This window comes from Drosophila miranda, chromosome XR, assembly GCF_003369915.1.
Source record: "Drosophila miranda strain MSH22 chromosome XR, D.miranda_PacBio2.1, whole genome shotgun sequence".
NCBI lineage: Eukaryota > Metazoa > Arthropoda > Insecta > Diptera > Drosophilidae > Drosophila > Drosophila miranda.
This window is the reverse complement of record NC_046674.1, coordinates 4073073-4088770: the sequence shown is the minus strand read 5'-3', so window position 1 is coordinate 4088770 and position 15698 is coordinate 4073073. Positions and strand designations below refer to the sequence as shown.

The window sequence follows — 15698 nt, the reverse complement described above, 5'->3', positions numbered from 1 at the left end:
GGCATTTTCCGCAGCGGAAAATTGCTAGCACTTTATTCTCCCAGCAGCATGCTGCACTGCTCCTGCCTCTGCTTCTGGTTTTTCTCCAGCTGCCAGTTTATAGAGTTTACACGTTGATTTCCTCCCCTTTGAACAGCAACAAATTCAATTTGCTGAATGAAAGTCTGCTAAAGAAAGGAGCGATGAGATACAACTATGAGCTTTTATTAGTCAATTAAATTATGATTTAAACCAATTCTAAGCCGTATCAAGTAGATTATTGAACATTTATCTATTAATTGCTTTGTGTTTAAATTGAGCTAAGACCTCTTTCTCCCAATGCCATCATTGCGTTAACCCACGTTGTGGCATCTTTAATCCCGAAACAGCGCGCTCATACCCATCTCCATCTCCGTTGTCATCCCCATCACCATATTCCGATGGCGGCCAAGAGGCACTTATGAATTTCACATAATCTCTGTCGCGCTTAAGACGTCTAGACACAACTTCAACCGAAAAGAAAAACACAAGAAACTCAAACTCAAATTACGCGAAATTTGGAAAACAGAGCTCGAGTGAAAATTCCTTCCACTCCGTAGTCCGTGGCAGTAGCAGTAGCATTTGAATTTGCATACTTATTAAAAAGAATATGAGGCCTCCAACAGCCAACAGCCAAAATCCAACCAGTTGATAGGGGCGCAGAATTATATATTTAAATTATGCCAAGTGACAGTTAATAAGCAGCCCGAGCGAGAGCCCACTGCGGATCTCCAATCCGAAATCCCCTTCAAGTTGTGGATGTGTGCTCCGAATCCCAAATAAGGTGTCAGACGAGAGTCGACCTCAAAACGGGCAAACAAAGAGATTTGCGGGTCAAACAAATAAACCCTTTTGGGGACTCCAGCCTTGATTTGATTATGCTACCTTTCAACCCTTCGGTGAACATCAAAAGCCTGTGGCTGCGGCCAGTGCCTCTGCCTGTGCCTCTGCCTGTCGTTTCAACACCTCAAATTAGTGCACTTTGTAGTTTCGATTTCGTTTCGTTTCGTTTTCGTTTTTGGTTGTTGTACGAATTATAAAATTTGTCTGAGCCTCTCCATAAATCTTTAACCATTTCACGCACGTCTTGCAGACGATGGCATGGCTAGGACCAAGGAGTCCTCTCCTGGTCAATGATTTGCTTCGTTGACTAAACAAATTAAGTATACGACCCACGTGCGGGGACTGCTAAGAGTCATCTTAGCAGGGCCTGGGGCCGAAGGAGCTCTAAAATGTTTATAATGAGCTAATAAACACAAATTGATTGTGTGTGAAATTAAAAGAAACTTTTCATCCTCGCATCCACACACCACAGACCCGGAGATGGACATAAGTTCGAATGGGTTCCGGTTTATTGGCTATAATTAGAAACAGGAATCTTCTCATATTAAAGATTATCCCCGATAATATATAAATATTCGATATAAAAGTTTGCTTAAACGTTTAGCTTTCACTGGGAGTAGGGCCACTGAAGCTCCACCGGGGGTTAGCCCACAGGCGCCTCGGAGGGACGCTCAATTCGCTGACCAAATTTGACCAACACTTTTGGCAATAGTCGTAGGCCCCGGGACCCATAAACTATGCATTAGCTGCTGGGCACATGTTTAAAATACCAAAATACCTTATGTGCATTGCCTCGAATCGCTGCGTGCCCTTGGTATCCTCGGTGGTGTCCGTACGGCTTGCGTCCATCCCTCTGGGCACCGTGCTTTGTCTGGTTCGGGCTCGGGCTTGGGCTCGCTCCTCTTTTGTCTTTCGCTCTCGGTCTTTATCTGACTGCGGCACAATGACGCGGCAGCGTATGAGTAATGGGTGTCCCTGTGTGGGTGTGTGTAAGTGTGTATGCGGAAGGTTGCATCTACATAGAACCTATTACGTATACGCAGCGCGTAGCATTTTGATCTGGCTGCCACACCACCCACACCGTGCCCCACTCTTCTGCACCCCATCCGCGTATAATAAAGTGTTTGCGACTTTTTCATTGCTCACGTACGCTTTTCATGACTGACTTCTTATGCTTTAGGTTAAGGTTCTGTCTACGGTTTTGGGTCTTTGTCTCCTATCCCCCTTTGCTTTCCTCCTCCTCCCATTTATTCGATCTGTGTGTGTGTGTGTGCGTGTGCTAAGCGAGTGCTTTATTTCATTAAGTTTGCTTCGTCCGAAAATCTTTGTGGCTAACTTTGTGCTTAATATCCCGTTGCGAGTTCCGTGCGGTTTTTGTGGGATTCCTTTATAGTTTCTATCACACAACGCATCTCTGTCCGCCTCCTTGTCCTTGTCTGTGCTTGTGTCCTGACGCATCTCTGGGAAATGGCTAACAAAGTATGGCTACAGGGGCGCAGGCCAAGATTTCTTTTGTTTTTTTCTCTCCCGTGCCTCTCCTCGACCATCGTGTTGGCATTTATTTACATATTTATGAAGCGAAATATTAAGAATTATATGGAAGCGAGGTTAACTTGAGGGAGGATCCCAGAGCCCAGACCCCAGACCCCAGACCCCCGACCGTTTCCATTTACCATTTACCGAGCCAGCAGTCAGCACCCAGTAGCCGAACTCCGGCCGGGCCGGGCCGGGTCGGGCCGCATTTTTTCCTGCATTTTTGGCAGACAAGAATTTTTTGCAGGAACAGAACCGACCGAAACGAAGCAGAACCCAAGATACTACACATTTCGAATAGCAATAATATTTGTAGACAAATATCTTGACATCCCTTCGTTCTTATTGCACGGGCGTTCTTTGAAGGTGATTCACTGGAAAGGAGCCCAGTCCTGCGGCTATGATCTGTGTTTGTGCGTGTGTGGGTTATTCGTTTTCGTTTCATTTGTTGTTGGCGTCATAAATTCTTATTAATTTATAATAAAAATTTGTGAAGAGCCAAGCGAAACCAAACGAACCGAAACGAGGCGAAGCTTGATGCGGAATTTTCCAAATTAATATTTCATTTCAAATGCTCTGGAAACTCCACTCTCTACGAAGCACAATCGCACTTATAATATAATATTATCTCCTTAAGCAAAAAATTGTTGCATGCTTTTGTTCGTTTTGCGGCTAATGAAATTCTGTTTCTGGGAAATGAATGAAATGTACTGTATGCTAAAAGCAGAACCCCTCCAACCCAATCCTCCAATCCCATAGAATCGTCCCTTCACTGCAGAGACTGCGTGCCAAAAACGATTTGGTTCGCTATAAATTCTAATTACCAGAGAGTTACGAGTTGGAAAATTACATTTTATTATATGATAAAAGTTAAGCTTCAACTGGACGACGATAATGTATACCCAAATAGATTTACATGCGTATTCCCCGAACAAAGCCAACCGCAAACTCCACTTAATCATGTGTCGCTGCCCAAGCAGCAGAAGCAGCAACAGCAACAGCAGGCTGCTCCACCTCCACCTCCATCGACTGGTACTCCTATGCCAACTCTCACTCCCACTCGCACTCCATCCTCCTCTTTGACTGTATTCAAGTGTCAGAAGTGCAATTTATTTTTATGTTGTGTAGTGTTGTTTTGGCCAGGAAAAAATAGAAGAAAAACAAGACTAAGGGAAGACCATACCATACCAAACCAAACCGAAAGCCGAAACCAGCGAGCGCGCGAGAGCCCCAAACAATACACAAAATATACAAAAGCCCAGGACCAATGGAGAAGATGGAGTGTGAATGGGGATGGGGATGGGGATGTAGCGCAAGCACCATAGTGCTTGTCCAGCTTCCAGCTGGTGTGGCCATAAAAACCAAAGCTGGAACTGGAGCTGGAGCAGAGTGTGGTTTCTCCCAGCTATCCGTAAAGTGTTGATATATGCATGAGAAAGATGGAGATGGGGATGGCCGTTGGCCGCTGGCCGATGGCCGATGGCCGATGGCCGATGGGAGGATATACCGAGGACTATAACCGAGCTAATCGAGATGGCTCTGGTCCCGGCTTCGACTTCGATTTCCATTTCTCTTTGTATACGAATAATGTATAATTTTTTATGATGAAGTAACATCGATAACCAGCCGAAGTGCTTCTTGTTGACCTACATAACCAATTGCCAGAGCTCTTCATTCGAATGGCAGTGAAAAGGCAATGAATTTGAAATGAAATGCCCCTCTCCCGCTCTCGCTCTCGGTCACGCTCCCACTCCCCTGGTGCAAATGATGACCAATTTTTGCACTTACACTCGCATCTGTCATAAGACAGCCTAATTTATTTATTTCCTAATTAAGTAGCATGTTGCAAAAGTTTTTGGTATTACAGCAGCCACAGGGACAGACACAGACGCAGACAGAGACATAGACATAGACACAGACACAGACCAAAGCCAGATACTGCTGATGCTGCTGCAAGTGCAACTGCAACATTCTCGATGTCACGTTTCGAGCAACTAATTTGTAAATTTTCGTCTAAGGGCAAAAAGTTTGCGGTGTTGTGCTCCGCCTCCACATATATGTATGTCCCATGTCCCACCTGTACCTTCGGCATTGCCACTGCCACTGCCCTGGCAATATGTCAAAGGTGTAAGAACGCGGCATGTGGGTGGGCGGATAGGTGGCTTTTCCACGGCCGAGAGCCCGGGAGCCCGAGAGGCAGAGAGGTTGAAAGCGAGTGCTGAAAGTAGCTGCATGCCATGTGGGACGTGTGCGGTTTTGATGCGGTTTCGGTTTAACAGCTCCCCATGTTACCTACCGCCACCTGAGCCCATAAAATGCAGTCGACGAGGAGCGTGGAGCTCGGAGCTGGGAGCTGGGAGCTGGGAGCTGGGACGCAGGGAAGTCCCAATCCTAGAGATGAGTTTTGTCAGCTTAAAGTTGATCATAATGAAGTTGCAGTCTGCGTCTGCCCTGGAGTGGCACGTGCCGTTGCCATTTGAATGTTGATTGAAATGTTGTTGGCACTTTACAAATTTTTCGGGTGGATCCGGATCCTTAAAGGTACGAGTATTTCCCTGGCCTGGCTCTTATTTTGAATGAATTTGAATGGTCTTCACGGGCTTTTTGTGGCCTTTCATCAAAATTCAATTGTTTCCAGTTTGCGCCGGCACTCGACGCCAGTTCCAGATATCAGGACACCAGGACACCAGGACGCGAGGACACGAGGACACCAGGCCACGGATACAGACACGGACAATCCTCCATTGTTGACCCTTTTGGGGTCTTTTGTTTTTCGCTCGGCCAGCCAAGCGCGCCAAGTGGACGTTTATCTTTTGCAGTCACTGTGCACTTGCAGCGAAATTTTAGTTAGTTTGCTCGACCCAAAAGTACAAACTGTAAGTGGATATAAACCATTTTATTTGCGCTCCGGTGCGGCATATGTTTGCATAACATTTTGTGGAGCGTGAAGAGAGCCGCGCCCAAGGAGCCCTCGGGACGCACACCGCACCTTAAAGACAGCATTTCTGCATTTTAGCATTTCAGTGTTGGCTTTACACATAGTAAAGCTTTATATATTTACAGAAATTCGAAAATTAAACCAAAAATTTTCGGGTAGTGGCATTGGCCACTGGTTAGGCCGGCCGGCCGGCTGGTTTAGAGGGAGTAAACCGATTTGACCGTTGATCCTTGTTTGGTCATCGAGTCCTTGTGCAGCTGGTACTTCATCTGGAGCGGCGGCAGTTTCAACATTTCGCGCAACTTTAGTCCAATATGAACGATTGCCGACTCGTTCTGTCCATTGCCAGTCCAAACAGCTGTCAAAAAGGAGGCGGGGGGAATTACGGGAGCAGTCCTGGAATAGTAGGCGGCTATTGATACGTACAAATTTTGCTTTGCTTGCCGCGCATGTTGATGACAGCGCCGCAGATTTCTTCAGTGTGCTGGAAGGCTTCGCCAATCAGTATTAGAATCTGTCGACAGTCGGGAGAGTCGAGGGCTAGATATGACAGCCAACAGACACAAAGCTCTTCCTCGAGATACTTACCACATCCAGCCAGAGCTTGTCCAGCTCCAGCTTGCTGCGACGGCTCGTAGTGATTACCCAGCGTCCGCCAAACTTGTTCGCCTCATCCTCCCACATGGGTCTGGGGTGACATTGGATGGATGACTATAGCTAGAACTCTGCCCGAACAAGCGGATCTCACAAACGAGTACTCACTGTATGCCCTTCTTGAACAAAGAATAATCGCTGCACAATCGGATCTGCGATGGAGGTTTGATGTGGGTGTACAGGCTCCAGAAGTCCTCGACCATGTCGAAGCTAGTGATTTCGTTTTGCAGCTCCTCCCAGGACTTGGAGCGATCGCTCTCCAAATACCAGAGCGTCCAGGTGTGCTCCAGCGGATGTTTGACAGCCGGATTGACCAGCTTCATCCCAGGAGCAACTGGATCCATCGGCGATCCGTGGGCGGTGAGCTCTGTGCTGGAAGTGGAGCGCGTTGTGTTGCGCGTTTTGCGCACCGATTTCAGATCGGGGTTCATCACGCTCGAGATTTTTTGTTTGAAAGAAATGATAAGTGTGTTTAATTTTAAATTCAATTCCAGAGCAGCTGAAATATGTGTATGTTCAACGTATGTCTACAGTAGTAACTGAAAAAATCCCAGAGTAACGACTATCTGGAGACAGAAAAAGCAAAGAGCTATGGATGGGGTGGAGAACTTTTCCAAAGGGTATAGGGACGTATGTACGTAGTAGTAGCGTGTTTTCTCTGTCATCGCTGACATTCAGTGCCCCAATTCATAACTTTCATTGCACGTAAATAATTAGACACTCGTTGGGGGCATCCTTAAGCACTCTTCTTCCCCTCTTTCTCGGCGTCTTTCTAATTCAACTCTAAACTTTTTATGCTCTCATGAGCCACGAGTGCCTTGGCGCTCAGCTCGTTCATTGCCATCTTGTTGGCCTTGGTGATAAAAATCGAGCGCCTTATGCTTTCATTCATATAAAGCGTTAATTTTATGACACAGAATGGAAGGACACTTGAGCGACTCCGACTCCGACTCCGTCTCCGTCTCCGACTCCCAGTCCGAGTCCAGAGAGCGTAAAATTTACGCACTCACACTTTGCTGTGCTGCTTCTCTTGCTCTCGCTCTCGCTTTTACTCTCTCTCTCGCTCTTTTCTTTTTTGCTAGGATTTTACGACAATTGAGTGCGGGCCGGAGAACCAGAGGAGCAGGTCCTGCCGAGGTAGACCTCTCCTTCTTGGCGCTTTGATGGTGTTGATAATGATGATGTTGTTGCTATTGCCAGCGCTGCCCGTTGCCGTTGCCATTGCCAGAGCTGTCGTCTTTTATGTAGCCTGCCATAAAAGTGAAAATATTATGAAGCTTGTTCGAACCCCTCAGCCCCCAGCTTGAGTCCCAAGTTCGAGGAACAATGAAACGGCAACGTAATTGCCGGCAAAGTATCTGGAAAGTCATCTATGAGGCAGTTTTTGACTTGTGCAATTGACACTGGCACACAGCACACAGCAGAGCAGAGCAGAGCAGAGCAGAGCAGAACAGAGCAGAACAGAGCACAACACAGCACAACACAGCACAAGAGTTGCGATAGCGTGACAGCCCAAAATGCTAATAAAGGACGAGGCGACAAAGGCGACAATATCGAAAAGTAGGAACAATGTCTTTCTGACTTTAATTTGACAGCTGAAAATGGAAATAAAGTGCTTATATATCTCAGGAGGTACATGTACCGATAGACACATATACCATCTGGCAGGGCAGCTAACGGTGGCGGTGCCAGTAGCTCTGCGTGTTCACGAAAATGAAGAAAATGGAAATGGATAGCACTCTGAAGAGGAATTTCATGTCCAGCGTAATTTCATAGACGGATATTTTGATGTGCTCACTGATTTCCTGGTGTATCAACTCATCTATCTGTGAATATATGTAGAATGGAATGGAATGAAATGAAATTGTTGATCCTTATGGATGACTCACCGTTCTGTCGAAGCTGGGCTGATAGTTGGTCAAGTGGAAGTGCCAGAAACTGCGCGACAACCGAGATTCCCATGACAACATCTCAAAAATTGTAAAGTAGAACACTATGTTCAGCGCAGAAGTCGTCAGGAAATAGAGATCCCACTGGTCGATGGCTGTGATGAATACGAAGGGTATCAGTCCGTGTACTATTGCGCACAGCCAGTGGAATCGAAAGTGCTCGATGAGTCGTCGAGAGATGTGAAACACCCTCGATCGCAGCATAATCAGCTCCTCTGTCAGACACCGAAGTTGCTCGACCAGTACCGAAAGGTGGACACCGTCAAGCAGCTGAGCGCGTCGTACCTTGGCCACATCATTGGATATCCGCCGGGTGCTCAGGTGCAGCTCCTGGTAGCAGGCAATGAGCACCACAAAGAGGCAGATGTTGATCGTGACCTGGAGCAGGAAGGCCATTAGAACGGCAGGTATGAGCAGTAAGATGATATTTTGCCTGGTGTCCCGATCTATGGCCGATATAAGAGACCGTACGAGAGTGTGAAGGGCCAGCACGAGCAGCAGTAGATGCCGTCCTCGGAAGATATTCGGATGCTTGGCCATCGTCTGGAGTTGCCCCACCAGCCTGAGCATTTCATTCAGCAGCTGCACGCACTCCCCACTGTACACTAGGTTCTGTACACGGACCACCAAAATCACGTAATATCCAATCAGGGGCGACAACTCATCCTTCCGGATGATCATATAGTAGACGTTGGACATAACGGTCGCTGTAAGGACCACTAGAACAAATATGGAATACGCCCTCAGAGTATTGGACTGATAGATGCGTTCCCGCTTCAAATCGTAGACGAATGTGGTCAGGCCACAGAGCTGGGTCAGCATTACGATGCAAAACAGGAAGAGCCGAGTGCAGCGGTTGAGTAAATTCACTTTCCTCATCGTGCCGATACTATTCATTGGGGACTGTGGCAGCAGGCAGCTCCATATCCGGACAGAGGGCCGTGTCATCGTTTGAATTATGACCGCACTTTAGCGTTGATGTACGCGCATTAATAAGCGGTCGAAGTTTTGATGGCTTAATCGATATTATGGCGATGACCACATCCCAGCTTGTGGTTGTTCCTCGAACGCCTAAAAGTGTGGCATTCCAAATAACAGACAGACAGCATTACTATGGGGACTTTAGTCTTCAGTTGAAAGTGTACAAGTGCTTCTTCCCCTGCGACATTCAATTCCATTAACCTGAATTCACTGTGAGTTGTGCTGCGAATTCCTTAAACCGATTCGGTGAGGACTTTACGAGTACCGCTGCCTCACCAGGCCATCGCATATCTCTCTTTTCTCATCGGACAATATGGAGGAAAAACAATCTCAATCTCGTTTTACGCTGCTCTGCGGGCAACACATTTAATTACGCAACATTTACGTTAAAATTTTATTGTCTGCATTATTGAGCCCGGACCTGGTAGCCGGGAGTCGGCAGTCGGCAGCCGGGAGCCGGACTTGGTCTCAATCCTTCGATCTCCTTTCACTATGTGCTTTCTCTGTGCACTCGCCTGTGGTTTCCGTTACACATTTCGCGCCATTGTCCGATGGGCGTTGCCCCGGTCCCGCCCCTGACATGCATGAGCTCTTCCATGGCCAACGGCCAGTGGCAGTCCTCTCCTCTCTCTGGCAGCTTATTTTGATGGGCGACGGCATCATTTGAGTGCCGGGGAAACCTGCATCGTCAGTGCACTGTTATTGGCATATTTTAATGCTGTCGAACGGCAGAACAGCGGGGCGGGAGAAAACTGATACATGTATATATGTAGAGAGAGAGAAAGAGACGGCCGGGGCTCAAAGATTGGATGACTCTATCGGCCATATCGAGCATTGGAGAGGGGATGCAGGAGAAGGTGAAGGAACAAAGTAAACAGAACTTTGTGGCCGGCAAACTGGAAAACTGGAAAACAAAGGGCAGTCACACGCAGAGAGAGAGACCGACCTTCCGACAGACGAACCGACCGGATGCAGATCAGGAGTCGGGGGCACACACTCATGCGGAAGCTGCGAAAAAATTTTGATAAACTTAATTTTTAAAAAAAATCCAAGGGAGGCCCAGGAAAGCCTGCCACTGCCGCCTCCTGCCGCCGGGGAAATGGAGACAAATGTGTTGAATCGTCAATTGTCAGTTTGTTGCATTATCAGCGTTTCACGGCTCATTTGCGTTTGGAACATGTGTAAACAAGACAAGGCAGATGGTTGTGAATGCTACTGCGACACCATCCATCTATAACCCACTTCCTATCTGTGCCATGCTGTTCCACAGGATATGGCATATGATACCGCCTCTGGCACTGGCACTGGCACTGGCGTTGCCGTTGCCGCTGCCGCTGCCGCTGCTTCGACAGACAACCCATCATCATCAGCAGGAGCAGAATCAGATTCAGAAGCCCCTGAAACAGAAACAGAAACAGAAACAGCAGTACAACATCGCTTTTAACATCGGTGATTTATGAAATTTGCAAACAAGCCAGCAACAATTTCAGATGCAGTTGCACTCACATTTATTGCGCGCATATTTAATGAGCATAAATATTTTCGCAATATGTAAATTATGAAACATACACTGCGGCGCTTCTGCTCCTGCTCCTGCTCCTCCTCCTGCTTCTGCCCCTGCCCCTGCCGTTCCTTCCTTTAAAATATGCCAATGACGCCTTATTAAGCTCTCATTACTCACGCTGCCTGCCCCGGAATTTATGTACATTTAAAGGCCAACCAGTGCTGGACGACACGGCGCGGCAGGGCACTCACTGTCTTGTCTGCGGTGGCACTTATCTGCGGTTGGCATGACAGTGCATGAATCGGTCGACGGATGGCCGCAGTTTTGTGGCACGGGCTTGCCAAAGATGAGCAATTAGTCCGCATTGGTTTAGAGTTTGAGCAAAAGGATTTCCAAATTGATTTGAGGTAAAATCTTAATCGTGATCCGATACAAATTATGGCAGGAATGCGCCTAATCGCACGCTCCTATGGCGAGCACAATCAATCTGGTAATCAATTGCCAAATTCAATTTAGCGTTCAACTTTCCTCAGCTGCCACTGCCACAAGCACATACACATGGCCAGGCGTCACCTTTCCCCCACTCGATCATGCCTCTCTCTGTGGTTCTCCAGAGGCCCCCCCCCCCACACACAGACACACACATACACAGACACACAATGAGACGAAAATAGAAAAAATGTAGAGAGAAAGAGGGGCAGCGCCAGGCATTGAATTCACATTCACGTTTTGCTTATTTATTTATTGCAGCCATTGCATTGTTATGCACACCAAGGCAGACAAAATAAATACCAGCACACAGCACAATAAATTTAAAATCTAATTACGCGCACCATTTAATACCGAAGCGGCGGACGCTTGCGGAAACGGAAGCGGGAGTGCGAGTGCGAGAGCCAGCTGAAGTTGGCTGCGAAAGGAGGAGCAGAAGAGGGAGCAGAAGAGGGAGCAGAAGAGGGAGCAGGATAGGAAGTCAAAGCCCCAACGAACGTGAGTTAGCTCCAGCTATGACGGCGCCAAGTCTCTCTCTAGCGGATTCCCTTCGCCGAAATGCGAGAAATGGCCAAAAGGAAAACGCAATCGAACACCAAACAAACGAATCCACACAACAATATCTATAACAAATGGATAAGCCGCGGGACAAAATCTCAAAGGAAACGAAACGGAACACACAAAAAATACAAAAAAATTACACAAAAAATACAGATAAAATGCAATTAAAATTTTGATAAGCAAACAGCAGACGCAACTCGAATTAGTTATATCTCTGGATGTGTTTTAAACAGCTACCAAAAATGTGGGAAAATAGGGGAAAAGTGGGAGGGGGATGGGAATGGGAAGGAGCAAAATAATAAAATTGCTTGTGGCTGAGCTTTTGACTTGCGGGAGACGGTGGTCAGTGTTGGGTTGAGCTAGAAGTCCTCGGGTCTCGGGTCCCGGGTCCAGGGTCTCCGAATACAAATGAGTTTTCTTTGTGCATGTAATTTACACTGAAGAGAACCAAGGAGGTTGCGGAAGCGGAGACGTAGGCGGAGGTCGGAGTTCGGTTAGGCGCCCGCGCCCCCCGACCACATCCGCAACCAAATGGTCAACATTGCTGAACATTGCTCAACTTGTGAAAAATACATTATGGTTTAAAGTATTTAATTGCACACAATTTCTGGGGTTGTTCGAGCAGCGCCTCCGCCTCCGCCACTGCCCGAAAACCCCAAAAGGCAAAGTCAAACAAGGATATACGACGAGGACGAGTGTGTAGATGTGTGGGTCAGAGTCCAAAAGTTACGGAGATTTTCGGTTGGGTTTCCATTCCAACTATTTCGGGGGGGGGGGATATTTAAGGGATGATTTGGCCAGAAAAAAGGACACACAAAACGCAATTAAAACTAATAATTAATACGACAACAAGCACACGTTTCTGTCTTCCTGTCTCCGCTGTCCTCCGGTCTGACTAAGGGTATGGGTATGGGTATGGGCACGGGTATGGGTATGCCTCTCCAGGACATTTGTCAAGTGGGTGACCTTCCAGTGGAGTTCTCCTAATAAAATTATGCTTAATTTATATGCAGGCTGCGTCATTTGACTGATGCCTACTAATGACTTCCTAACAATTTTTAATATCTATGCAAATGAACATAAATTGCTCGTCCTTGCCCTCAGTCCTCAGTCCTCCCTTCTGGCCAAATTATGTGGCTGTGGAGCTGGCTTCCCGCTAACTTTGGTTAACCGTTTAGCCGCCGTTGACCCCGCGCACAAGTAGCCGAAAAAAAAATACTGTTACACAGCAAGAGAGCGAAAGAGAGAGAGGTAGGGAGAGAGGGCGGTAGCGAGAGGCGAAGAGCTCACGGCAAACAACAGCCAGGAGGCCCTGGCAACTGCTCTCTAGCGTTTAATTAAATGACATTATGGCCGCCTCGCCGCGTTGTAGGCAGTGGAAAATGGTACGGCTGTGGCACTCGGTCTCCCAGCTCCCAGCTGCCATTTGCCACAGTCCCAGTCCCAGTCCCAGCCCCAGTCCCAGTGCCAGGCCCTCCATTTTGCCCCAAAATGTGTGCAGTGGGAGCTGTATTTCAATTTTTGTGTGTATTGCGTCTAGTTGCTGTCTATTATGCTCAGGTCATTATTACGTTTATAGAAAAAGTTCTCCATGAGATCTTTGGGGAGAGGTTCCCGCCTCCGAAAGTGTGCGAATGTTTAGCACCTCGATTCATAAAATGTTCCATTCAATCCCTGGATTTTCAGTGTATTTTTGGTATACATACTCGTACATATAACTAGTTCCTTTTGTGTGGTATTCAAATTGTTCTAAGCATATCTTTCATGCTAATCCCCAGCTTTCTGCATTCTGCATTGCTGCAGGACCTCTCTAAAGATGATATTTATTTTCAATCCGACCGAAAGCCTTAACTCTTAAATCTCTGATAGTCCATGTTCTTTGGCTCTGGGGCCGGCATAATTGCTGCATTTCTCATGCAGATGGCAAGCATTTCATATTCTCTAGACCGCTGGACTGCTGGACCCATGGGAGGGGAGAGTAGCGCAGTAGCAGTAGCCGGAGAATTTGCATTGCAAATAATCATTTTTAAGTTGCTAATGATGGCAAAACAGGCCCAGAATTCAGCCCGAGGCCCAGGACGAGACACAGGCACAAGCACACACAGCAGCAGTTGCAGAACTGAGGCCTGCAGCAGGGAGAACAAATTAAATCATTAGTTATGCGTTGCACAGAATTAATGCGCTTGTAAAACGGATCCAGGGAACTTTTTAATTGCAACTTTCGAGTTTCGGATTCGGATTTGGAATCGGAATTGGAATCGGAATCGGAATCGGAATAAGAAAGGGATATGCAGATGCAGATGCAGATGCAGATGGAAGATGGAAGATGAAGCTGAAACAGCACCGTGTTTGATATCAGAAATGCATTTGCCGTTGCGATTGACTTTTGCCAGAGCCATCAAACTTGTTAGCTGTCTGGCTGGCCGTATGGCTGGCTGTCTGGCTGCTTGGCTGGCTGTCTGTATGGCTGCTGCATTAGCAAAGTTTTTGCATTTGAGACCAACTTCAAAATGAAATCAAGACGAGCCGGTCAAAACTTAAATTGCAGCAAAAGCAAAGTTCAGCTTTGCCAACTGATGACCGGGCAAAGAGTGGAAGTAGGAGTGGGAACAGGATCAGGATCGGGAGCAGAAACAGGAACAGGAACAGGGGCTGGAAACAGGACACGAGTATACGGGATGTGATAGGGCAGCTTTTGGCAGCTGCTGGCTTTTGTAAATCTCTTGGCAATTTGTTGCAGCTGGCCGGCTAAATTGATGCCAAATTGAATGTGTCAATTTCCATTCGATGTCATGCATTTAAATGTTTTATTTGTATTTGCCCGAACCGGCAGCTGTTGTCCATGAAACTGGACAAAGGACAAAGGACACAGGACACACATACACACACGTGCAGACACAGAAAAAATAAAAATAGCCGTTGTTGCGGAAAAACAAATACAGCTTGTAATTAATCGCCCAAGTTACGGCATTGAATTTCACCACCCAATAGATCATTATGCACTCACAAACTTAATTGAATTTCCTTGTGAAAATATCTTAATATCCGCCCAATTCATAAATAAATTATAATCCCCTCGAATTGTACATGAAACCGAAGACCGGAACATCATTCACTTAACGCTGAAAAGCAATTCAAATCGTTCAGTCCAACTGTTGCCGCCCGCCTGATTATGGGCACCATTTGCGCATATTTGCATTTGCATTTGTATTTTCATTTATATTTATATTTATTTAAATGAGAATGCTCTCAATTTAACTTTTGCTGTTTTTTTAACTTTTTGCTTTATTTAAATATTAATTAATAATTCAAATGCTGCGAAGCATATTTAATATGCAATGCGAATGCGAATGCGAAATCGGTGTAATGCCAAGTGAATGGAATGCCTTGCCTCAAATTATACCAGTAATATTTATTTAATGAATGCAATAAACATCTCCTATTAATTGCATATTTTTCCCGTACGAGGGCTCCACCCACCAAGCCACCGATGCGACCTGGTCGCACCATGCGGCGTATGCGCAATACTCAGGGGCCCTGCAGTCTGCAGCGCTGCTCTGCCACTGTACCGCTGAATAGTTGTATATTTTTATAATGCTTACACACATGCGCCATTTTGCGGCTTAAATTTCGAAAACAAACAGAAATTTTGGCTCAGTATAAGCGGCTTACAATGTTAACTCTCGCAAACATACACACACATGGACATGGACATCCTCTAGAGAGAGGAGAGGGCTCGGGTCCCCTTTGTTACTGAGCTGGCTCTGGCTGGTCTCTGGGTGTCTGTCTGTCGTTTGTTAGCAACTTATTTGCAGTTGGTTACCTGCAGTTTAACACAAATGTTTGAATAGCCAACTTTTTTCCCCTATCTTTGCTGATGCTGATGCCAGGACAGAATTCGAAAAGCGTTTAACATTCCGGGAATATCGCCTGTGAAAGACGTTTGGTAACGATCAAACAGAGAGGCAAAGGGGCAGAGAAGCCGTGAGGCTGCATAGCAAACAAAGGTCGCACACTTGACCTTTCCCAGAACTAATTACAAAAGGCAGTCCAGGAAATTACTACGAAATTAAAATTAAGTTCGCCTGCCCCGAGGCTGAAAGGTAGAGCAGCTCAATAACCAACAGGCTGGCTCCGGCAGAGAATGGAGTCCTACTTTCAGTACCGTCCCCCATCCATTAGAGCTGGAGCTTACCTTTTTGCTTTTATTTGGCCTGTTAATTATGCA

The 15698-nt window shown here is 46.6% G+C and overlaps 2 protein-coding genes across 2 annotated transcripts; both read right to left on the bottom strand.

The window, feature by feature from the left end:
* Positions 1–5298: 5298 nt before the first annotated feature.
* On the bottom strand, positions 5299–6535 carry LOC108150769 (eukaryotic translation initiation factor 4E1). Its single transcript, XM_017279063.2, has 4 exons — positions 6095–6535; positions 5921–6020; positions 5759–5846; positions 5299–5690 (listed from the first exon to the last, which is right to left on the bottom strand). Exons 1-4 carry the CDS (start codon positions 6415–6417, stop codon positions 5530–5532), a joined length of 672 nt encoding a protein of 223 aa, XP_017134552.1. The 5' UTR covers positions 6418–6535; the 3' UTR covers positions 5299–5529.
* Positions 6536–7659: 1124 nt separating this feature from the next.
* LOC108165433 (uncharacterized protein CG32395) lies at positions 7660–8814 on the bottom strand. Its single transcript, XM_017301471.1, has 2 exons — positions 7876–8814; positions 7660–7812 (listed from the first exon to the last, which is right to left on the bottom strand). Exons 1-2 carry the CDS (start codon positions 8812–8814, stop codon positions 7660–7662), a joined length of 1092 nt encoding a protein of 363 aa, XP_017156960.1.
* Positions 8815–15698: the final 6884 nt, after the last annotated feature.